The sequence below is a fragment of the Rattus norvegicus genome, chromosome 20 (assembly GCF_021556685.1).
Source record: "Rattus norvegicus strain SHRSP/BbbUtx chromosome 20, alternate assembly SHRSP_T2T, whole genome shotgun sequence".
Taxonomy (NCBI): Eukaryota; Metazoa; Chordata; class Mammalia; order Rodentia; family Muridae; genus Rattus; species Rattus norvegicus.
The window spans coordinates 28,068,750-28,094,647 of NC_141553.1; the positions used below are offsets into that span (position 1 = coordinate 28,068,750).

General features: G+C 44.5%; 1 protein-coding gene and 1 long non-coding RNA gene across 2 annotated transcripts in view; one reads left to right on the top strand and one right to left on the bottom strand.

Moving 5' to 3' along the window:
* Sh3rf3 (SH3 domain containing ring finger 3) overlaps positions 1-25,898 on the top strand; it is a 340,867-nt gene that overhangs the window by 204,026 nt on the left and 110,943 nt on the right. The window contains exon 3 of the mRNA XM_087598703.1: positions 13,019-13,114. Within this exon, the coding sequence (XP_087454829.1) occupies positions 13,019-13,114 (96 nt within the window). The remainder of the gene's footprint in view (positions 1-13,018; positions 13,115-25,898) is intronic.
* LOC134483911 (uncharacterized) lies at positions 7,160-18,145 on the bottom strand. The gene is made up of 4 exons (XR_015645819.1): positions 17,828-18,145; positions 12,223-12,289; positions 10,109-11,356; positions 7,160-7,403 (listed from the first exon to the last, which is right to left on the bottom strand). It is a non-coding gene; the product is annotated as an uncharacterized LOC134483911 (long non-coding RNA).

Sequence of the window (25,898 nt, forward strand, 5' to 3'; positions counted from 1 at the left end):
GAGGCCACTGAAGGGAGAGCTACAGACCGGTGGCTACACCCCAATGAAGAAGAATATTCCCTCTGCCAGGAGCTGTCCATCGCTATTCAATTAGGGTTGTAGCCCAGATTACTCCCAACCCATGCTGGAGTTGTGGCTGGCAGAGTCTTGTGCAGATAGCCACAGCTGTTGGGCGTTGAGGCGTGCAGTAGCCCCACCGTGACCCAGAGACAGCATTCTGATGCTCTCCTTGCCATCCTCCAGCTTTACTGTCTTTCTGTGTTGTCTTCCACAAAGTTCTCTGGGATGTGGAGGTGGTGCTTCTGTAAGTAACCTGTCTCTCATATTACTGCAAATAACGCCAGTCAACTCATTGGTTCACCAAGTTGGACTTTGGTAGTAGTCTTTCTTTGATCTGTTGTCTGTCTGGGTTGAGTAGACATTTGTTCGTATCTCTCCAGTGTAGTATCACACAAAATGCTCTTCTTAAACACCTGAAGACTGTTTTCTGAAGTATCTTTGAAATTACTGTTAGCTTGCTTTTATTTTTTTATTCAGTTATTTTAACCTATTTGTGTGTTTATGTTCAGAGTGTTTCCTCTAGGTAGCACTCCGGTAAGTCTTACTTTTTTTTTTTTTGTGGTTCTTTTTTTCGGAGCTGGGGACCGAACCCAGGGCCTTGCGCTTCCTAGGCAAGCGCTCTACCACTGAGCTAAATCCCCAACCCCCTTACTTTTGACCCATTCGGGCTACCTCTATTCCTTTGTACACTAGCATTATTGATATTCAGAGTGCACAGTGTTGGGGCTGGATATAGTTCTACCACATTTGTTGAACTTTGCTATTTATCACTCTTCCTTTATGCACTTTAAAACCCTGTGTTTTGATCAACTCTGTCCACCCTCTACCACCCCTCTAATACCCTCACTACCACATTCATTCCAAACTCAATGCATTCTTTGGTTCTAAAGCCGCTGAGTTCACTAGCATGGCCACTCATCTACTGAAGCTGCCCTGATGCTCTGCCTCCCAGCAGTCGTCAGTCATCATCAGCTGCTTCTCAGGTAGCAGGTGTGTGTGAGCCCCACTCCCATCCACACTGCAATTTTAATTAGCTTGATCCTGTGCAAGTCTTTTGCATATGGTCACGTGGGTCCCTGTGTGACTTGACCCTGTTGTATCTAGAAAACACCATTTTCACAGCAGATTTTCACTACCTATATCTTGGAAATCATTCTCCCCACTTTTCTGTGATGGATCCCTGAACTTTGCAGGGAGACAGCATGGTGTAGAGGTTCTGTTCAGTTCTGAGCACTTCACATTCATGGATTCACTCCATATCCACTTATCAGTGAGTGCATACCATGTGTAACTAACTATATGATTGGGTTACCTCATTCAGGATGGTATTTTCTAGTTTCATCCATTTGCCTATGAATTTCATGAAGTCATTGTTTTTGATAGCTGAGTAGTACTCCATTGTGTAGATGTACCACATTTTCTATATCCATTCCTCTGTTGAAGGGCGTCTGAGTTCTTTCCAGCTTCTGGCTATTATAAATGAGGATGCTATGAACATAGTGGAGTACGTGTTCTTGTTATATATATATTGGAGCATCTTTTGGGTATATGCCCAGGAGTGGCATAGCTGGGTCCTCAGGTAGTGCTATATCCATTTTTCTGAGGAACCTCCAGATTGATTTCCAGAGTGGTTGTCCCACCAACAATGGAGGAGTGTTCATATTTCTCCGCATCCTCGCCAGCATCTGCTGTCACCTGAGTTTTTGATCTTAGCCATTCTGACTGACCTGAGGTGGAATCTCAGAGTTGTTTTGATATGCATTTCCCTGATGACTAAGGATGTTGAACATTTCTTTAGGTACTTCTCAGGCATTTGATATTCCTCAGCTGAGAATTCTTTGTTTAGCTCTACATCCCTTTTTTTTAATAGGGTTATTTGATTCTCTTGGAGTCTAACTTCTTGAGTTCTTTGTATATATTGAATATTAGCCCTCTATGGGATGTACAATTGGTAAAGATATTTTCCCAATCTGTTGGTTGTCACTTTGTCCTAATGACAGTGTCCTTTGCCTTACAGAAGCTTTACAATTTTATGAGGTCCCATTTGTCAATTTTTGATTTTAGGCATAAACCATTGGTGTTCTGTTCGGGAAAAATTTCCCAGTGCCCATGCATTCAAGGCTCTTTCCCCCTTTTTCTTCTATTAGTTTGAGTGTATCTGGCTTGATGTGGAGGTCCTAGATCCACTTAAATTTGAGCTTTGTACAGGGTAATAAGAATGGATTGATTTGCATTCTTCTACATGCTGACCTCCAGTTGAACCAGCACCATTTTTTGAAAATGCTATCTTTTTTTCACTTATTTATTTATTTATTTATTTATTTATTTATTTATTTAAGCTCCTTTGTCAAAGATCAAATGACCAGTGGTGTGTGAGTTCACTTCTGGGTGAATTCTATTCCACTGATCTACTTGCTCTGTCTCTGTACCAATACTATACAGTTTTTATCGCTATTGCTCTGTAATACAGCTTGAGGTCAGGGATGGTGATTACCCTAGAAGACTTTTTATTGTTGAGTACAGTTTTTGCTATCCTAGGTTTTTTGTTATTCCAGATGAATTTGAAAATTGCTCTTTCTAACTCTATGAAGAACTGAGTTGGAATTTTGATGGGGATTGCATTGACTCTGTAGATTACTTTTGGCAAAATGGCCATTCATGGCAATCCATGAGCATGGGGGGTCTTTCCATCTTCTGAGATTTCTTCAATTTCTTTCTTCAGAGACTTGAAGTTCTTGACATACAGATCTTTCACTTGCTTGGTTAGATTCACACTGAGGTATTTTTACGTTATTAGTAACTATTGTGAAGGGTGTCATTTTCCTAATTTCTTTCTCACCCTGTTTATCCTTTGAGTAGAAGAAGGCTACTGATTTGTTTGAGTTAATTTTATACCCAGCCACATTGCTGAAGTTGTTTATCAGGCTTAGTAGTTCTCTGATGGAAATCTTCAGGTCTCTTAAGTACACTATCATATCATCTGCAAATAGTGATATTTTGACTTCTTCTTTTCCAATTTGTATCCTTTGACCTCCATTTGTTGTCTGATTACTCTGCTAGGACTTTAAGTATTGTCTTCAATAAGTAGGGAGAGAGTGGGCAACCTTGTCTAGTCCCTGATTTTAGTGGGATTGCTTCAAGTTTCTCTCCATTTAGTTAATGTTAGCTACTGGCTTGCTGCATATTGCTTTTATTATGTTTAGGTATGGGCCTTGAATTCCTGATCTTTCCAGGACTTTTAACATGAAGGGGTGTTTAATTTTGTCACATGCTTTCTCAGCATCTAATGAGATGATCATGTGGTTTTTTTCCTTTGAGTTTGTTTACATAGTGGATTACGTTGATGGTTTTCCATGTATTGAACCATCCTTGCATCTCTGGACTGAAGCCTATTTGATCGTGATGAATGATCATTTTGATGTGTTCTTGGATTTGGTTTGTGAGAATTTTATTGAGTATTTTTTCACTGATATTCATAAGGGGAATAATTCTGAAGTTCTCTTTCACTGAGGGGTCTTCGTGTAGTTTAGGTATAAGCATAATTGTGGCTTCTGGTTAGTCTGGCTAAGGATTTATCTATCTTGTTGATTTTTCAAAAAACCAGTTCCTGGGTTTTTTGGGTTTTTTAATTCTTTATATAGCCCTTTTTGTTTCTACTTAGTTGATTTCAGCCCTGAGTTTGATTATTTCCTGCCATCTACTACTCCTGGGTATATTTGCTTCCTTTTGTTCTAGAGTTTTTAGGTGTGCTGTCGAGATACCAATGTATGCTCTCTCCTGTTTCTTTTTGGAGGCACTCAGAGCTGTGAGTTTTCCTCTTAGTACAGCTTTCATTGTATCCCATAAGTGCCTTCATTTTCATTAAATTCTAAAAAGTCTTTAATTTCTTTTTTCTTTCTTCCTTGACCAAGTTATCATTGAGTAGAGTGTTGTTCAACTTCTATGTGTATATGGGTTTTCTGATGTTTTTGTTGTTATTGAAGACCAGCTTTAGTCTGTGGTAATCTTACAGGATGCATGGAATTATTTCAATCTTCTTGTATTTGTTGAGGCCTGCTTTGTGACTGATTATATGGTCGATTTTGGAGAAGATACCATGAGGTAATGAGAAGAAGGTATATTCTTTTGTTTTAGGATGAAATGTTCTCTAAATATTTGTTAAATCTATTTGGTTCATAACTACTGTTTCTCTATGTCTCTATTTAGTTTCTGTTTCCATGATCTGTCCATTGATGAGAGTGGGATGTTGAAATTTCCCACTATTATTGTGTGAGGTGCAATGTGTGCTTTAAGCTTTATCAAGGTTTCTTTTATAAATGTAGGTACCCTTGCATTTGGAGCATAGATATTCAGGATTGAGAGTTCATCTTGGTGGATTTTTCCTTTGATGAATATGTAGTGTGCTTCCTTATCTTTTTTGATAACTTTTCGTTGAAAGTCAATTTTACGGGATATTAGAATGGCTACTCCAACTTGTTTCTTGGGACCATTTGCTTGAAAAAAATTTTTTCCAGCCTTTTACTCTGAGGTAATATCTGTCTTTGTCACTGAGGTATTTTTCCTGTATGCAGCAAAATGCTGGGTCCTCTTTATCTATCTATCCAGTCTGTTAATCTATGTCTTTTTATTGGGGAATTGAGTCCATTGATATTAAGAGGTATTAAGGAATAGTGATTACTGTTTCCTGTTACTTTTGTTGTTAGAGGTGGAATTATGTTTGCGTGTCTCTTTTCTTTTGGGTTTGTTGCAAGAAGATTACTTTCTTGCTTGTTCTAGGGTATAATTAACCTCCTTGTGTTGGAGTTTTCTATTATTCTTTGTAGAGCTGGGTTTGTGGAAAGGTATTGTGTAAATTTAGTTTTGTCATAGAATATCTTGGTTTCTCCATCTATGGTAATTGAGAGTTTTGCTAGCTATAGTGGCCTGGCATTTGTGTTCTCTTAGGGCCTGTATGACATCGGCCCAGAATCTTCTGGCTTTCATATTCTCTGGTGAGGAGTCTAATGTAATTCTGATAGGTCTGCCTTTATACATTACTTGACCTTTTCCCCTTACTGCTTTTAATATTCTTTCTTTGTTTTGTGTGTTTGGTGTTTTGACTATTATGTGATGGGAGGAATTTCTCTTCTGGTCCATTCTATATGGTGTTCTGCAGGCTTCTTGTATGATTATGGGCATCTCTTTTAGGTTAGAAAAGTTTTCTTCTATAATTTTGTTGAAGATATTTACTGGCCCTTTAAGTTAGGAGTCTTCCCTCTCTTCTATACATATTATCCTTAGGTTTGACTTTCTCATTGCGTTCTAGATTTCCTGGATGCTTTGTGCTAGGAGCTTTTTGTGTTTTACATTTTCTTTGACAGTTCTTCTGCCCCTGAGATTCTTTCTTCTATCTCTTATATTCTGTTGGTGATGCTTTCATCTATGACTCCTGATCTCTTTCCTAGGTTTTCTATCTCCAGGGTTGTCTCCCTTTGTGTTTTCTTTATTGTTTCTATTTCCATTTTTAGATCCTGAATGGTTTTCTTCAATTCCTATACCTGTTTGGTTGTGTTTTCCTGTAATTCTATAAGGCATTTTTGAGTTTCCTCTTTAAGGGCTTCTACTTGTTTACCCGTGTTGTCCTGTATTTCTTTAAGGGAGTTATTTATGTCTTCCTTTAGAGTCCTCTAACATCATCATGAGATGTGTTTTGGGATATCCAGTGTTTACTTTGGTGGGAGAACTGGGCTCTGATGATGTCAAGTAGTCTTGGTTTCTGTTCTTAAGTTCCTGTGCTTGCCTCTTGCCATCAGGTTGTCTCTGATTTTTGCTTGTCTTGCTGTCTCTGACAGTGACTTGATCCCCCCTTGTAAGCCTGTGTGTCAGCACTCCTGTAGACCTGTTTTTTTGTTTTGTTTTGTTTTTTTGTTTTGTTTTTTTGTTTTGTTTTTGTTGTTGTTGTTGTTGTTGTTGTTGTTGTTGTTGTTGTTGTTGTTGTTTTGTTCAGCCAGATCTGGGTTCAGAGAGCTGTGGGACTGATTCAGCTCCAGGCTCAGGCAGAAATTGGGAGGGTCCTGTCCCAGAGTGCTCCTGGGTTTGTGTGTCCTGAGGCCTCCAGGCAGGTCACTCGGAGCAGAAGAGTTGCTCTTGCCTCTGCTTTCAGGTGTGTCAGGGCTCCTGGTGACTAGCATTCAGCTCTGGGGACAGGCAGAAATCAGAAGGGTCCTACCCCTTACTGTTCCTAGTTTCCTGTACCCAAAGGGCACAGAGGGCACTAGGCAGGTTCCTCTTGGGCTAGGAATGTGAGCAGAAGTGGAGGTCTCCCCTGAGCTCTCAGGAATGTCTGTACTTTTGAGAGTCCAGCTCTCTCCCCCAAAGGATTTGGGTACAGAGAGCTGTGGGACTGGTTCATCTCTAGAAGCAGACAGAAACCCTAAGCTCTGAGTGAAGGATCTTGGCCAGGCATGAGTTTCATGATATGGAGTAGCCTCAGAGTCAATCAGAGAGTGGTTGGCTACTTCCAAGATAATTGTGTCACTATTATGCCAGTGTAACTTGCGGGAGTTAACACCTACCTATTAAGATTCCTGATTCCATTTTGCTCTTTGTAGCACATATTGCACTCTCCAGCCCTATGAAAGCTGGCAAAGGGGGGAGTTTCCAGGTCAGTACTAACTCAACTTCCCTATCCCAGATGACTCCCCTGCCTCCTTCTGCTATCCTTTTCACTCAGTGAAGCTCATAGTAACATTTTTCAGAGCCCATTTTTCTCCTTTCATAGCATAACCAACTCTATTTCTTTGATTATTCTTTTCAGTGACTGTCTTATAGTTTGCACTATATATGTACAACTGGTCCAAATCCATTTTTTTTTTTTAGTTCTTTTTTTCGGAGCTGGGGACCGAACCCAGGGCCTTGCGCTTCCTAGGTAAGCGCTCTACCACTGAGCTAAATCCCCAGCCCCCCAAATCCATTTTTAAATAGTGGTGTGCTGCTTCATGGGCAACATGCAGGGCATTATAATAAAGAATCTTTATCCTTTTCATCCCCACATCATTGATGGCATGAATTCTTTCCACATAGGCAGGCATAGCTGTAGAAACACACATGCAAGCAGGAATAATTAAATACATTATTTTTATTGTGCATAATCTAACCTTCTTGTTGCTGTTACCAAATATCTGACAAGAAGCAGAGGGAGGAAGGGTTCATCTTGGCTCACAGCACAAAGGAGTAGAGTCCATTGTAGCAGAGAAAGCAGCAGGAACATGAGGTAGCTGGTCACATCTCACCTGCAGTCGGGACCCAAGGGATCTACTTCTTCCAGAAACTCTGTCACAACCTCTGAAACAGTGTCACCAGCGCTGGACCAAGTGTACAAACACACAGTGTGGGAGGCATTGACATTCAGACCACATCTTACTCTGAACAAACTAAACAGATTAATTAAGAACAAGAAACATGGAGTCTTTATGTCACTGTCACTGTTGTCTGTTTTATACAGAGTTAAGTGTCTGACCTTGATTATATAATCTCTTCTCAGACAAGTCTGTGGGATAATAATTCCTGCAGGCTTTGTTAGTAATTTATAATTTCAGATTCCAAGAATCCCCCCCTCTCTCTCTGTATGTGTGTGTCTCTCTCACTATCTCTCTGTCTCTGTCTCACTTTCTCTTGCGTGTTCTCTCTCTCACACACACTCTTATTTCTTGCATACTTTGAAAAAGTCAAATATTCCTTTTACTTTATTTTGTTTTACAGATAAATACCCCAAGCTCTCTGGATTCTTTCTCTATCTTTTACTTTCATTAGTTTGAAGTTGTATGCCAATGTACAGTTTTATGGAATGCATCTGGCTTGGTTTCATCTCTGACATTTGAGTTGAGAATCTCTCACTCAGTATTTCAGATAGCTTTTGTCTGGTTGGCTCATTGTTGGTCTATTAGTTGTAGCAAAGGTCTTGTGTATGTTTTTGGTTTTCACATTCTGGAGGTTTTCATGGGAGACCTACTGGAGCTTAGCGATTTGTACCCATGTCACTTCATGCACCTATCGGGTGGTATTCGTTTCTGTCACTTAAGTTTTGAGAGCTGCCATTTCTTTTCTTGTTCTTCCTTCTATGGCTCTTACTGTGTTTACATTGCCCATCTGCTCCTACATGCTGTCTGCTTTACCCATGCAACTTAGAGCATCTTCCTAACGATTGTTGTAAATTCCCAGTCTGGTCCCATCAGCTGCCATCTCTGGTGCTTGGTTTCCGACCAGCATTTGATTTCTGTTTTGATTTTAGTTGTCTTTTTATATGCCTTGATATTTTCTCACAATAGACAGACATATTGGGCTCCAGAAAGAGAATGACCATAGGTTGCCTTAGTGATGTGGTGGGGGAGTGAAGAAGCAGGCTGTGCTATGCATTTGAGAGGTCTAGGACTGGGACCAAGTCTTCATAAGCTAGAAACTCTGACTGTGATGCTTGTGCACTTATCAGCCCTTCCTTCCTGGGAGTTAGGCCAAAATGTCAAGAGGGGGGTAGAAAAGGCTAGAAATAGGTCTATTGTATAGCCTAGCTATGCCTACATAGCCATTGTATAGCATATGCCTACAGGACTTCATATCCTACTCCAGAGAGGCCCACTCATCCATGTTTGTTGCTGTTGTATTCACAGTATCCAGGAAGTAGAAACAGTCTAGATGTCCATCAACTGATGGATGTAATGAAATTATTCATCTGTTGAGAAAAGTGAAATTATGAAATTCACAGATAAATGGATGGAGCGGCAACCATTATGAGGGAGGCAGCTGAGACCCAGTAAGACAAATGTTCCGTGGTTTTTTTCTCATCTGTGGATGTTAACTTTGCATCTTCATGTATGTGTGTTTCCTGTGGAATGCCTATTGAATTTAGGAAATTAGTAAGGGGCCATGGGAAGGGGCTTTCAAGGGAGATAAATATAATCACATTGGGGTAAAGGGAGCCAAATAGAACAGGGAGGGTTAAGTGGGTGGGAGTGGGAGGGTGAAGGAGAGACTAAGAGAGGACAACTAACACCAAAGACCTTTAAAAGCATCATATGGAAACATACTTCTGCAGAAGCTTCCAATAGTGTACACACACACACACACACACACACTCACACACACACTCACACACACACACACACTCACGCACACACAAGGAGTTATCCTGCAGGGGGCAGCAATGTCCCCACCATACATGGCAGGCTAGCAAAAACTATGGTGCCACAAATAGGTCATCTCTACAGGTTTTGGCTCCTGAGTTCCCAGAGGGCCCCCAAATATTACAAGCTACTACTTATGTTCTTGGTCACCCCAAGACTTCGACAGTAAGACTCTATTGATGAAGTCATAGATCATGGAAAAATCAGGCTATCAATCTCCTGGAAACTGTAAGTTCTGGAAGATGCTGGCACATGACTAGAAGTGTAAGGTGACCAACCGCGAGCCCAAGAATGTGAATCTGATCCCCAGAACTCTCACAGTGGAAAGAGAAAGCACGCAAGCATGCGCAAGCACGCACATACCACCACCACCACCACCACCAACAACAACAACAACAATAGGTAGTAGGTAGGTAGGTGGATAGATGGATAGACAGACAAATAAATAGACACAGAGACAGATAACAAAGAAGAAAAAAGAAAAATTAGATTTCTGGAGAAATAGCTTAGTGAAATAGGTTAAGAACACTAGCTGTTCCAGAGAACCCAGGTTCAATTCCTGGTTCCCACATGGCAGCTCACGACCTTCTGTATCAGCAATTCCAGAGGACCCGTCACCCTCTTTAGGCCTCAGTGAGCACCAGGGTACAGAGAAACAGTTTTCACTGAGGCAGTCTCGCGCATGTGTGCTAGTGCCCTTGGTTCTTTCTCAGCACAGCTTCTCCTGTTCATCTACCGGCCTCTCTGTCTTTGGCCCAGTCCTCTCTTAGACAGTCTTCCCTTCTGTTTCCCCTGCACTGGCACTGCATGCATTTCACCTTGTTCCTCCCTCCCTCCTTCCTCCCCTCCCTCCTTCTCTCCCTCCCGCCTTCTCTCCCTCCCTTCCTCACCTTGATGGCTAAGGATAACATTTTTGTTTGTTTTTCTTTATGTCTTGGCTGTGGGGGACGTAGAAATGAACCCAGTGGAGGAAGAAGTGGGACACAGAGTGAGGTGCCACGGCTCCTGCAGCTCTCGAAGGGTCCTGATTCACTGTACAGTGTCTGATCTGACATGGCTCCCAGCATGCCAGTGAGACAACATGAAGGATCGTAGGCCAGGGCTGGCTGCTTTCCCTGTCTTCACGGAAATCTCCACAGGGGATTGGGCCCTCCCCTACAGGCTCCCGGACAGACGAGTCAGATTCTGCTAAACAACACCTGTCGTACCAGGATTTGCTTTTAAATACATAAACATATCATAAGTGGCTAAAAAGACATATATGCTTATGTAATAAACAACAAATTTAGTTCTGCACTCTGATGCTGGTCTCTGGAGTCTGAATCCTAGGCTTTGTGGGCTCTGTCTCCACTTTCCCCGAGACTTCCTGTTCCCCATACCCACAGTTGGCGATTTGTATTTCTTCCTTTGAGATGTTCCTGTTCCATTCATAAACATACTTAGTTGATCACGTGACTTGATGTCTTGGGATTTAACGTTCTGAATTCTTGTAGACTCTGGATACTGATTCCCTGTTGCATGTGTAGTTGGCTGAGATTTTCCCACTGGGTAGATTGTCTCATCACTGTGCAGAAGAATTTATATTTTGTATAATCCCCTTTGCAGTCCTCATGGTTGTTTTGTGTTACTTGAGTCTTCTCAGAAAGCCCTGCCTTGTGTCTGTTTCTGAAGTGCTTTTCTCAGCTTTCCTCCAGCAGCTTCAAAGGTTAGCTAGTACACTGAAGTCTTTGATCCGCTCTGGCTGGGTTTTTACTTAGGATGAGTAAGTATAAGGCTATGCATTTATATAGCCAGCTTCCCTTCCCAGCTCCTTGTTGGAAAACTGAATGTTGGAACAGAGGAAATGAGAAATGACCATGGGAAGCCTACAGGCTACCTCATGGTCACATGGGGAGCGGAGCTAATGGGATCTGTAAGTCCTCAGACCTCGGTCCTCTGAAGTCATGTCCAGCTCCCAACAGACAACTCCCCGACTTTGATGATCACTTGAAGTGTGTACCCCTCCAGCCACCACAGCCTCGAGTGTAGCATCTTTTCCAAAAGTCTTCTGCAGTCCACTGACCCACCTGACGTGCCATTCCTCTGACCTGGATGCCACAAAGCCTGGCTTACTGCTCCACTCACAGTGCGTAGGCCCCCTGAGAAGGCAGGCACAATAGCATGTGTTATTCCCTCAAGCATCAATGGTCCCCAGCTCCTAACACATGACAGTTCCTACTGGGCTATCTGGCCTTGCAGCAGATACCCAAAGACAAGGGTTGTTGAAGTTTTGATGGAAAAAGTTGGGCAAGATGTGCTTGTGGTGGGGGTTCTAAGATATTCCTTGTCTGCTAAAAGATGAACCCAGGAGAGTGTTGGTTGGGGTCAGTACTGATGGTCAGACTCTCCTGTGTGACACTATCCTCCTTGAGTCCCTGGGGCAGGTACACTCCTCCTAGAAGCTGATGCACAATCATCTCACACTCCTTGACTTTCAGCATTCACATGTCACCATACCCCCTGTCCTTCCTACCTCAGGCTCCAGGTGCCTGGGGATGAGTTGAGAAAATCTGCTTCCTCACCACCAGCCTCGGTCCCAGCCTTACCTCCCTGAGACACCTCCCTCCATCCTGAAACACCCACCTTCTGAGTCACTACCCCCTCCTGAGACACCCACTCCCCTCCTGAGACACCCACCCCTCTCCTGAGACACCCACCCCCTCCTGAGACACCCACCCCCTCCTGAGACACCCACCCCTCCTGAGACACCCACCCCCTCCTGAGACACCCACCCCCTCCTGAGACACCCACCCGTCTCCTGAGACACCCACCCCCTCCTGAGACACCCACCCCCTCCTGAGACACCCACCCCCCTCCTGAGACACCCACCCCCTCCTGAGACACCCACCCGTCTCCTGAGACACCCACCCCCTCCTGAGACACCCACCCCCTCCTGAGACACCCACCCCCCTCCTGAGACACCCACCCCCCTCCTGAGACACCCACCCCCTCCTGAGACACCCACCTCTTCCATGTTCATCTCTTTCCGTCTCTCCGTCTCTTTCCACTTTGAATACATACACTTACTGTGTCTGATACGCCAAAGGATGTAAAAGAACACAAAGCTTTATATACTTACAACTTTAAGTGTGGTAGAGCTGTTTTTCCTCCCGCCTCCTCTCCTCCCTCCCCTTCCCTCCTCTTCCTCCCTTCTTCCCCCTCCTCCTCTTCCCCCTCCTCCTCTTCTTCCTCCCCCCTCTTCCTCCTCCTCCCTCCTCCTTTTCCTCCTCTTCCTCCTCCTCTTCTTCCTTTTCCTCCTCCTCCCCGTTCCTCCTCCCTCTCTTCCTCTTCTTCCCCTCTCCCTCCTTTCTTCCCCCTCTTCCTCTTCCCTCCCCTCTTCCTCCCTCCTTCCCCTCCCCTGCCCCTTCCCCTCTTCTTCCTCTTCCTCCTCCCTCTTCAATATAGAGTCAGAAATTTAAAAACACTTATATTAGAAATTTAAATGGAGTGGGTGAATTTATCCTTACCTGAAGCAATTTTTTATTCCATTAAATAAATATTAAGCACCTTTATTTTAAAACACTGATATACAGTAAATTGTTAGACGTTTTATCTGGGGACTATTCGCAATTATGATCAGATGGAGTGACATGGAAGTGAGGGTAGAAGTAAGATTATGACTGAAGTGGAGGGAAGGTTATGTCACATGTGAGCGTCTGACCGTGACGTGCTCCCCTTCATCTTTCCCCCTCAGTGGCTTTGTTCTAACTGCTCTCATTTTCTTTTCCCTGCGCACACATGGTGGGCTCTGGAACGTTCAGGATGAAGTTTTAACTGTGATCCGGAGAGTGGATGATAATTGGGCCGAAGGCATGCTGGGAGACAAGATTGGCATCTTCCCTCTCCTGTACGTGGAGGTAAGGTTGCTGTCACACATGCATCCCATGGTTGTTTGATTTATCAGAATCCAGGGCCCGGACCTGGAGGAGCCCCTTTCTGAAATAGGAGGAGTTTCTTCCCCACACATGTAAGGCCTCCTGCTTCCTGGAGGGTTCTCCTAATCTGCCCTGGTGTATGAGGATTCTTCTGACCACTTTCAGTCGTTCCTCCCAGGTCTGGCTGCTGTATCTTCCCTGTGGGTTCAAAGGTAGACAGCCTTCTCCACCCTCTCTCAGACATCTAGGCCCATTACTCATTGTGTCTAAGGCTTTTGAATCCTACTGTACAGTTTCTCAGAGTTTGTGGGGGAGGCAGCATCTCCCCAAACACCCACACAGATCTCTGGGAAACACTGCCGACCACTGGCCATGTCCCCCTCCTTGCATTCTTGATAGTCAACTCATCCAGTAAGAGTCCATCACAGAGGTAACCCGGGGCTAATTTGTTTCTTTCCTGGTTCCTTTTGGTGTCCAGGTGCCACCTTAGGATAGCTGCTGAGCAGAGACTATGTGAGCCTCTCCACCCTGGGCTATTTGTCCAAGAGTATCTGCCCATCTTGGTGTGTCAACACTTGTCTCTGCAAGGCCATTTGTGGTCCATGAGTAGGCCAAATGTTTTCTAATTGATGACCACTGGGGAAATCCTATAAGCTCAGAATGAATTCCAATATTTTCTCAGAACTTAACCTATCATCCAGTAATGAGGACATTAGAATATGATGACACCTGCACTCTGAGATGATCAGAGAGACTATAGGTTCTGGAAGGCACCGGGCCTCCTGCTGCTGTGAGGAACATAGCTGGTCTGCTTTAGGCTTTGCCTTTCATTCTCTGATCCCACATGGTGTCCCACCAATGACTCAGGTTTCTTCAGCTTAGTGTGGCATTCCTGACTGCAGGCACAAGTTCTTGAGAGCCAGAGGAAGGGCAGGCAGGGAATGTGGTCATCAGGTTGTGCATGTGGTGGACATTAGTTAGAAACATTCACAGGTCTTGGCTGTGCACAGGGTAAAGGCCTAATGGCTCCGCCTGGCATTCAAGACCTTCTACAATCTTGCCATCAGTATCTTTCCAAGCCTCAGCTCTCCCCACTCCCCAATGCCCTCCCTAAATATTCTAGATAACATTTACTTTGGATTGACTGCCCAGGAGATCCAAGACCTGCCTTAGCAGGGACAGGCAGTCCACACATATGCCTCATCCCTGTCTCAAGGCCATACCGTTATTCCTACAGTGGCCTTTAGTGCCCCCTGCAGGTTTTACACACTGATGCACCTTCCTCCCTGTATTGCTCTTTGGGATGACATATGAGTGTCGTGTGCCATGCAGTCTTGAAGTCCACGACTGAGTGTCAAATACTTCCTTAGTATTTAACTTATATCCCAATAACGAAGACATAGAAAATAATGATCCAGCCTCTAGGTTCTGGAAGGTGCCGTGTGCTGTATGTGTTATACTGTGACATACAATGGGACACTATTCCATAAGGAAAAGAGTAGTATGGTTGAAGCTCACATTTTCTGGAAAGATTTATTCACTGAACACCTGGAGGAATCTGCACTGTAAGGCTCTAAACGCAGAGAAAACTGGACGAAGCCAGGAACCCATGCAGCGATCATCCAAGGGGTCTGATAGTCCTGATCCTGTCCCGGTACTGTTACAGTTATAAAGTAGCATGCTCAGGGATGCGTGTGTGCTTGTCCTTTAGCTCCATTTCCAAATGACTCAGTAAAGAACTTTATGGGCACTCTACCACAGATAAATAGCACCTCTGCTGTGTCTGCCTGTTCTGTGAAAGGGGCTAAGAACATACCAAGGAGACCGAGAGCTGGGACACAGGTCGAAACTTGATCCCTTCACCTTTTGTAGGCCTTTCTAGGTTTACAGGAAGATGGTTCAAAGAGCAGATGGTTGAGCTTACCACCTCTCTGCTTTTCAGTAATCTGGTTTCCAGAGCAGTCCCTTTTCAATGCCTTCAAGGGGCTAGAGGGGTTGCTCAGTGGTTAATAGCACTGGTTGCTCTTCCAAAAGACTTAGGTTCTATTCACAGCACCCCCATGGCAGCTCACAACCATCTAAAACTCCAGTTATTAGGAATCCAGTGCCTTCTTCTGACCTGCCCATGTACCAGGTGTATCTGTGTGTTCCTTGTCCCCTAATCCTAATGATCATGAAGAGATATGACCTTGTACCATAGACATGTCTCAATTCATGCAGTACAAAGGGTCTTTTGGGAAGCCATTCCGTCATCTGGCATCCTGGTGTACAGCAACAGCAGGTTTGAGTGCAAGTGCCTGGCTAGAACCCTGCCAGCTCACCAAGAAACTCATGTCAGGCCTTGCCCTCCTGTGCGGGATCTAGGCAGTAATACTGAGCCCATGGGGCACCTTAAATGAATAATAGCATATAAGGCAAGCTGCACTGTGTTCTCTTGCTGTGGCTGGCTCTTGCCCAGGCTTACCAGACAAACACGGGGGGGGGGGGTTGCAGGATGGCTGAATCTGGTCCAACCTGTGCTCCTGAACAGCCCTATTCTGAGAAGATAGGGCCTGTCTCTATAGCTCCTTGTGCACTGTAGAACTAATCGCCCTGCCACTCTCCCTGCAGCCCTCACTCCAGCTGCCCCAGGGATGCCTCTGTGCATTCTCTGCTTGCCCAGAACTTCTCATATCCTTCCCAGCTCCTTTGGCTGCTGCCCTAGCCCCATCCATGACCCCTGGTCCCAGCATTGCCACCTTGACCTTTACTCCTAGCCTAAGGGTTACAACCTCTTTGGAGGTCAAGCTACCCTTTCACAAGGGGGTCACCTAGGACCACTGGAAAACACAGGAATTTACAATTCATGACAGTAGCAAAGTTACAGTTACGAAGTGGCAACAGTCATGACAATGAGAGGAACTGTAGTAAAGGGTTGCAGCATTAGGAAGGTTGAGAATCACTGGCTAGCAGTGCTGTGAACATTGGCTTGACCAAGAGCATCTTCTCACATCAGATGACAGCTGGATGGTGCACTTCCACTGGGAATCTGAGAGGTAAAAAGGTGATGCCTGAATCCTTCACCATTAGTCACGCAAGGCCTTCCTTCTATGTCCTCACTCCTGGAGGGGGCAGAGTAGTGTCATCATCTTCGTTTTACAGAATGCGCTTGTGGTTAATAGAAGTAAAATGCCCCACTTAGAGGAATTCCTCCTGCCCCTGTCAAGACTCGGAATGGTTTGAATGGACCATAGGATTGCTTTTGAAGAACTCTAGTTAACTAGTCAGAGTCTTAGCCCTGCCCTCTAGCCTGAGCACCCACCCAAAGACCCCTATCCAGCACAGTCCCTTTTTACAGGGCTCCAAACTAGCGTGGCCACAGATCTCAGCCTAGCCCTCAGCTAGCTAAGACACCATGGGCTTCAGGCATGGACCCACCTGAGTGTGTCTCCCACTCTTCACCTCTACATTAGAAGTGTAGCCTGTGACCAACTATGTTAACTTTGTGAGACTCACCCACCCAAGTCTTCTGGAGACCGGATGTCTAGAACACCTGCAGTGCCTTTCATCAGAACTGTACTTCAGGTAGAAAGAGACTGAGGAGAAACCAGCTCCAAGGAGTGGCAGCCTCCTCATCCCAGAGCAGAGAGGAACACACAGGAGTAGGCCAGATCTCACCAGACCCAACCCCTTGATCTGATATGCTACATCTGGGTGTTAAACATATCCTGTGTGGTGTATGGGAAACTTCTGGTACTATTTATAGATTCTGAAGAAAAAATTAATGGTAGCAAAACTGAACTCATGATTAAGCTTAAATAGATGTAATCAGTCCCAAAGTAAACGTTACTAATGGCAACTGTCTCCTTCCTGTATGGTGGTCCCAGTGTCAGCTCTAGATTGCATCGCTAGGCGTTTGAACTCCAGTCAGCTGCCTACTAGTTTGGGTTCATCCTCTTGTGAGACATAGTAGCTCATCACTTCATCCACTATAAAGTGGGGATGTTATTTTGAACTCCTGCCTCTAAACATAGTCTTCCCAGTGAGAAAAAGCCTTGCTCTGCAGCTGTGATTTGGGGCATGCTCTGTGGCACCGTGATATTCTGATATTTGCCATCTGGTAGCGCTTGTCATTTCCGTCTTTTGAGTTGTTAATTTTCCGACCATTTTCAGGGAGGAAGCTCAAGAGAGGTTGTGTGAGAGTCATGTTTCTCTGAAGAGATTGCTATATAAATGCTCAAAAGGATGTTTATCAAGGAAAGGACTGTGCAGGTCTGGAGGCTGAGAAGTCAGGCCACAGGCCATCTACAATCTAGAACTTGAGATGCGAGTGACTCAGGCCACATGCGAAAGGTTTTAGAACTGGAGACACTGCCTCTTCCAGCCTTGCTCAGAAGGCCTGAGAGCTGGGAGAGTGCTGTTACAGTGCTAGCCCAACTGTGAGGAATAACTGCTGACTGTTTTTGATCAAGTCTTTACTAAGAAGCTCAGTATATTCCTAGAAACTCATTGTAAGATAATACACCATCTGGAACCCTTTATCCTCACCCACCAATGGCTTCTAACTTGAACACAGATGGGGCACCAACGCTCTTGAGGACTAAAGGGTTAAGTGAAGCTCCATGGTATAGCTCCCAAGGTTTGAGCTTCCACAACCCACCTAACCTGGCAAGCATCCCCTGTCCACTGATGCCACCCCCAAGCCTTGCACTTTACCGGTAGACTCCAAATGTAAATTCCTCTAGGAGACTCGAGACTGGAGAGATGGATGCTAATTCAGGGCTTTCCTAGTCTGGCAGAACAACCATGGGTCTTGGGCGCATGGCACATGCACTCAGCTTTAGATAAAGAGAAGTTGTTATAGATGTAGATAGACCAGTATTCCTGGTGTCTGTTGATCATTAGAGAAGTGGATTGTTGGGATGGGTATGAACATTTCATTGACAAGACAAGGCATTTGGTTCAAGAAGAGTATATCCCTGTAATCCACTAGCCAGTATGTAACTGTGATTGCCAAGTTGTTTTTGTTAGCATTCTAATCTCCACCCCCACAGTTACCTGGCAATAGCCAGGTATGCTCCACCAATAGTTGCCTGGCAACAGCCTAGTATGCCTGACATTATAAAAGGGCCTGCTTGCCCCTTCCTTACTCCTCTTGCTCTCTCTTGCCCCTTTGTTCCTTCTCTCCCCATTCCCCTCCCCGCTTCTCTCCAAGTGCTCATGGCCAGCCTCTTCTCTCCACCCTCTCCTCCCCTCCCCATTCCCTGAATAAACTCTATTCTATACTATACTGTCTTGTGCTGGTCCTGTGGGGGGAAGGGATGTCTCAGCATGGGCCCGCTGAGGTACCCCCTTTCCTCAGCCCTCCATAGAACATATCCCCCTCTCTTGGTCTTTTTGTAAACACAACAGTTTTAGATTTGGAAAGGGAAAGGAAGAGGCTTATGCAAGTATTCTTCAAGAGACAAAGCTTAGAGTATGTTGCTGGGCTCAGCTGTGGGAAGTTAGTGTGCCTGCCATGTGTCTGACACTATAAACCCCACACATCTCATCCTGGATTCTGTCCTCGCACTGCACAAGGCTTTCAGGGTGCTCTCCGAGACTTTCTTCATAGCTGCAAACCAACTCCACCTGTCCTCAAATCTCAGAGCCACCCCAATGAACAGATGTGCTTACCAGGACAGGGCACTCACGGGGACAGTAGTAAAAGTAATGACACTCAAGAGTGTGAAGGTGGGGCTGTTTTTACGCTTGCTTCTTGCCACTCTCCTCCCTCACTGTGACTCTAGTTCAGAGCTATCTTCCATGGGCTATCCTGATCTACTACCTGCCTGACTCCCCCAGTGCAGTGAAGGCTTCTGGCCCCCATACAGCATACCTAGGCAGTACTTGTCACCTCCCTCCCCCAAGCCCACTAGGGTTTCCTCAGTCCACACCTTTGTGAACTTCCCCGCTTAATAATACACACCTCTCCTCCTGAAACCATGTTCCTTAGCTGTGTGACTTGCGAACCACCCCCTGTAACTCCCAACTATCCCATTCTGGCAATCACCTTAGTACACAGTGAGGTTAAAGAATTTGCAACACTCTTGCCTAGCAAGCTCAAGGCCCTGGGTTCAGTCCTCAGCTCCAAAAAAAAAAAAAAAAAAAAAAAAAAGAATTTGCAACACCTTTCATGAATGCCCTTCCTTGTCTGTGTACACTCCCTGTCCACCATCTAACCTGAGAACAGCACAGGATAATGGAGACAGTATGTCTTCTTGTTGAGAAGTCACAGACTGACCTCATCCAGGCACCTCAGCTGGTGTTAGGTTCCCAAGCACAGCTTCTGTCAGGGATCTCTATGAGGAATCCTTTTGTGGCTGGATTATCAACCCTATGGTGGGTAGCCTGCATCAGTCCCTTTCTACTTCACTATAAGCCTATGCTGACTTGGTCCCAGAATTTCAGAGTAAGACTGCCTTCTTGGCGACTAAATCTTCAGTTGGAGATGGGCAGAGGGAGCATCACCAACGTTTTCAAAAGCAAATTTCACTGCATATTTGAGGTGTGTAACATCTTATAGGATGCTTATGCAGTTAAGTTGTTACTATGGTGGAATGAATTAGCTCATCCATCAGCTCACATTGTTACTCCTGTTCCCTTTGGCAAGGACAGCTGCAGTTTACTCCGGCTACAGAAGTCCTTAGCGTGATTCTACAGCCGTTAGGAACCACAGTGCTCCTGTTCCGCCTTAGCTCTTTGGCTTGCCTGCACTGCAGTTTGCTACTTTGTATCTTGTGACACATTTTCTCCTCCAGTCGTGTAACCATTGCTTTCTTCTCTATTATATTTAACTCCCTTGATAAGCTCCTGTTGTGGGTGAGATCATTTAACTCTTTCCGTTGTGCATGTGACTTAACTTTGCTCAACATCATGCCAGCTAACCATCCATAGTGCAGCAGAGACCACATACCTATAGTCCAGGCACTGAGGAGACTGGGGCTCAAAGACTCAAAGGCCTGAAGTTTGCAGTCAGCCCCGGGCAGCATAGTGAAGTTATGCTAAATAAAATGAAGGCATAAACAAAGTTGGAAAATAAAGAAGATTCTCAGACCCCGCATAGCAGGGGCAAGGGTAGGTTCTATCCGGGCTGGATAGATGGGAGCCATTTGCCCAGCAGAGCTGTGGTACTGAGGTTGCCATGTTCCAGACACCTGGTCAGCAGGAACAGTTTTCAGATGTAGTGAGAGGGTATGTAGCCATGCAGAAGTACTCTGGGAGCATCCACAGTGACTGTATAACATTTCTCTGCTGAGGCCAGGTGAGGATTTAGGTCAGAAGGAATGCGGTGCCTGATTTTATAGCAGGAACCAGACATTCATTTCAACCTTGGAGTTTCTCCCCTGGCCCCGTGGTTGTAGTACTTGGCCAAGGGTTTTTACCAAGGTTTATACTTGCCAATAGGGAAAACACCTCATCCATTATCTCTTGGTAATAGTTACTGCTTAGTAAAGATTATAAACAAGTTCGTGGTGATCTTCGCACTTTCAAGATTTCAAGTATGCGTGTGCATTTGGAATGAAATCCTGCAGTTCCTCAGTTCAATCAGATATGGCAAAATGAGAAAAGACAACTGCACCTTCACCTTGTTTCTGCTCCATTCACCCAGAGAAACTCAAATCCCCTCTCTGCTGCTGTGTTGCCTTTCAAGTCCTTCAAGGTGAGAGTAAGTCAGGCTGTGGTTTGAAGCTATTGAGAACTATCTCCGTGAGAAGAAGCCAAAGCCAAGGCTTGATTAATTACCACATCTTCTAGATGATTACTTTTCAGTGATTTTTTTCCTTTTTTAAAAATATAATACTTTTACTAATGATTTGAAAATTACATAAAGCATATGGGTGATAATATCCGCCCTCCATTCCTCCCCACAACTCCTCCATGATCCACCCCAAGCTCCCGCACAACTTCATCTCCTCTTTTTCTGTTTGTTTTTTAATAACCTGCCGGGTCCAATTTGTTTGCCCATATATTCATGTCTCATAGGTTTTTGGTCATCCACTGGAGTGTGGTGAACTTACTAGGAACCACACCCTCAGAGACATGTAACCTTACCTTCTGCAGAAGACAACTGTTAAGGACTCCTCTGGCTAAGTGGGGGCTTCTGAGCCCCCACCCCTACCATGCTGGATGTTGCGTGGCTTGCTCTCATACATGTCTTGTGTAATACCTGTGGCTGCTGTGACTTTGTGAGTATAGCGTCTGAGTCACCTCCAGGAGATACTCCCCCACCTTTGAGCCTTACAGAGAGCAATTCCATCTCCCTGCATTGTCTATAAGACCTGGGGATCATGCTGGGGTATGGCTGCCTCACCTCTGGCCACGCAGTCCAAAGACACTTCCTCTCTGAACTTTGAGAGGGTTTTTAAAATTATTATTAAGTGCCATTAACCCACAATGAAATGTCTCTGATGAGAACTGAGAGATGGACCAACATTAGTATAGAGATAAAAATTTAGAGAAGAGTTTAAAAACGTCCACTGAGCAAAATAATAGTGGTACACTCACCCTAGTCCTGTCCCCTTGTCTAGACATACGTATCAGACATCCATCAGGATCTAGACGTAAATACCGTCAGAATGTTGTTGGATTCCTCCGTGACGTTCATGCCATATTGTACTGTAAGCGTGTCTCATCCTGCTCGTCATTGTTTTAGCTCCTGAGTTCATATCTGGTAAGATTGCTGATGACTCTGCTCCTCCAGCAGACTGCAGAGCACCTTCTGATGCTGTGGAAGTGAGCTAGCAAGGAGCCACCTCCCTACTCAGTACCAACCCAGTTCTCCATATCCTGAGACCAAACTGGTATTCCATCAATGAGGTCTTAGAATCAAGTTCTGGAGGGAACGGGAGTAGTCTGTATTGTGAGGATCCCTGGGATATCCGTGACTTGAAGGGAGGTTTCCCAACTTCAGAGACATTGAGTTTTGTATTTGCCAACCTGCAGCTTCTGGAAAAAAAATTATCATCTGGGTAAGGTAACACCAATTGAAAATATAAATTATTGTATGCTATATAATATATAAACATTATATGTAAATGCATTATATAGTTAGTAGGTTTCCATATGGCTTTTTCAAACATTTAATGTTACTTATGCCCACCTCCTCCTTCGCCATTTTTCCTCCTCATATCACTTGTGTTCTGCTGCTCCTCACTTCCTTAATATCTTTCCTGCCGGATCTCACCAGTGACTTCTTTCTAATTTCCTTGCTCTAACAGATAATATAAATTAAACATAAAAGTATAAACCGTTGAAGCTAAGATCTTCATTTGACGGAGAATATGAGCGGTTTATCTTCCTGTGTCTGTGTTACGTCACTTAGTGTAATATCTTTCAGTTTCACCATTTACATGCAAACTGCATGACTGCAGCTTCTTTACAGCTGAATGATATTACGGTGCGTCTATACACAACAGTTTCATTATCCATTGTATTTGGCTACTGTGAGCAAAGCAGCAGTGAACATAACTGAGCATGTATCTCTCTCTGTGGGAGGAAATACAGTCCGTTGAGTGTTGGCTCAGATTGGTATAGGACAGTAGCTACACAGTAGCTGGGTGGTGGACAGTAGCTTTATCTCCAGTTCTCAGGAACTGACAACTTGGTTTCTGTAGTACCTGCAACGTGTTTGCGTTCTCACCAGAAAGGAATAAGGGCTCCCCTTTCCGGTTGCCTTCACCAGCATTGGTTGTCATTTGTGCGACTGATCACGGCCATCCCAACTAGGGTGAGATGAAATCCAAGTGTTCACATCCTCCTGATGGCTAAAGATGATGAACATCTTTTTTTTTTTTTTTTGGTTCTTTTTTTCGGAGCTGGGGACCGAACCCAGGGCCTTGCGCTTCCTAGACAAGCACTCTACCGCTGAGCTAAATCCCCAGCCCCGATGATGAACATCTTAAAAAATATTTCCCAGCTATTGTATTTCTCTTCCTCTTCCTCCTCTCTCTCTTCCTCTTCTTCCTCTCCCCCTCCCTCTCCTTCCTCCCCCTCCTCCCCCTCCTCTTACTCCCCCCTTCCCCTCCCCCTCCTACTCTCCCCTCCTACTTCCCCCTCCTACTCCCTCCTCCCAGTCCCTCCTTCTCTCCCCCTCCTCCCCCTTACTGGTCCCCCCTCCTTCTTCCCCTCTCCTTTTTCCCCTCCTTCCTCCTTCTCTTCTTCCATTCCATAGCATGGTTTTGGAATTGGTTGGTTTTATGGGCATTTTTAAAGTTCTTTATATATTGCAGGTAGTAATTATCTGCCAGGCATAGAGCAGGTAAAGTGTCCCCTCTGCCTATTCTGTCGGCTTCCTCAGTTGATTAAGTTTTCTTTGCACTACAGGAGCTCTTTTGCTTTCATGATTTCCCCTTGTCAAGTGTTAGTCTTAATGCTTATGATATGCAGGTCCTATTCAGAAAGTCCATTATGTGCCTATAATTGAAGTGTATTCCTTACCTTCTCCTCTGTCTGATTCAGTGTATCAGATCTTATGTTGAGGTTCCCAATCCATTTAGAGTTGTGTTTTGCACATAATGAGAGATAGGATCTTGTTGTGCTCTTCTGCATGTAGCTATCCAGCTGGACCAGTACCATTTGTTCAAGGTGCTGCCTTTTCTCCAAGATGTATTGTTTGTCCTCTTTGCTGAAAGCAAAGCAAAACAAAACAAAACACCAAAAAAGCAAATCCAACCAAACAACAGAAACACCGGATCTGTAGGAGTGTGGGCTCCACAGGAGTCCTCAGTTCTATTTCCACTGACGAAAGTGTCTGGCTTCATACCTGTACCATGCTGTTTTTATTACCATAGCTTTGTACTATAACTTGAAACCAGGCGGTGAAACCTGAGAAGTGTTTTTATCATTCAGGATTGTTTTCTTTCTGCTCTGTCTTTTGTGTTTTCACCTGGTTTGATTTCCGGGTAAGACTGGATTTAGACACTCCTTCCATTTCTAGGTAATGGCATATCTTGAGTACTGCTGGGGTTGGGTCTTCTCAAGGGTCTGCTAGAACTGCATGGAGCCCTCTGGCCTGGGCTTTCCTCACCTGAGAGATTCTACGTTACTGCCTCTGTCTGATGGTTGTTATAGGTACGATCGTATTCCCATGGTTGAACATTGGTAGTGATGTGCCTTTAGACATTAATTCATTGCTTTTCGATTTTCTAATTGCATAGGACATAATTTTTTAATATTTATTTTTGAAACTATAATACAACTACATTATTCCCTTTCCCTTCCTTTAAAACCACCTATGTATACACTTACGCTCTTTCAAATTCTTAGCTTCTTTTTCTTTTTCGCTGTGTGTGTCTATGTCTGTGTGTCTGTCTTGCCTGGGCCTGCACCTATGCCTATGCCTGTGTGTTCCTCAATAGATAAATAGAGCCTGCTTGGTCTGAATAATGTTACTTTTTGTGTATATTTTCAGGGATGACCACTTGGTATTTATAATCAGTTGTGGGGACTCTTCCCTGGGGTAGACTATTTCTCCCACTCTCAGCATTCCTTAGCTGCCTGAGTTCTTCTGTAGACCTGATCTGTGTGGGCACCCCCTTCCCTCCCCTCCTCCCCTCCCCTTATCCACATTACCATGTCTGCTGGTGTCCTCTTTGTTCCGCTTCCTTTGGGGCAGTCATGTTGGTGAGACTTTTATGCATGTAGCTTCTGACATTTCTAGGAGACGCGATTTCAGAGCAAACTCCCTGTTCCTCTGGATCTTACAGTCTTCCTGTCTCCTGTCTACAACCATCCCTGAGCCTTAGGTGCAGAAGTTGTGCTGTAGTATCCATTGGTGCTGGGGTCCACAACTCTGCATTTTGATTGGCTGTGGTTTTTGTAGTGTTCTCCATCTGTTCCAGAGAGATTTCCTTGAGGAGGGATGAGAACTATACTTATCTGTGCATTCAAGGATAACTATTTAGAATATAGTTAGGGATTGTTTTGGCTTAGAAAAGTGGCTGTAAGTTCCCCTCCGAGCTCCATACCCGCACTATATCTTGGTAGCTGGCTGGGTCTCCAGTACTGGTAGGATTTCCCTCTTGTTGAGCAGGTCTTAAGTCCAGATTGAGAGCTCTTGGTTGCTCCTAAAGTACAGGTACTACTCTTACCTGCTCAGGCCTTTCATGCCATGCCAGCCACTTCTGTGGTTCACAAGCCTCCATAGCTGGGAAGAAGCGCTGGCTGCCTCCCTCCTTCAGAAGCTTTATGACCTTAAAAGCTAGTCCTCAGACTGGTCTTTCAGGTCAGACCCAGTTCGGGGACTCTAGGTCTTTTTTCTAACATTTTCCCATTCAGGGTGATGTTGGCTTTAGGTCTGTCATATATGTTGAGGTATTTTCCCTCTGGTCTCTATTTCCTCTAGGACTCAGGAGAGCATGTTGGATTTTTGTCAGAGGCTTTTCTGCATCTGTTGGGATGATTTTGGTCTTTAAGTCCATGTGTGTGATTTTATTACATTTACTGACCTGTACATGTTGAGTCATGTCTGCATGTCAGGGGGAAAGCAACTTTTCACACTGGGTATTTTCCTTTAAGTATGTGTCTATTCTATTTGAAGTTCTAGTGAACAATTTTATATCTATGTTCATCAGGGATTTTGGCCTACGTTTTTCTTTATTTTTTTTTTGTTGTGTCTTTTGTGATATTAGTATTAGAGCGATGTTGGCTTCATAGGAGGGGTCAGGAGCTCCTTCTGTTTTTGTTTCGAATGGTTAAAGGAGGGTTAGCTATAGATCCTCTTCAATATTCTGTTAGACTTCTGCGG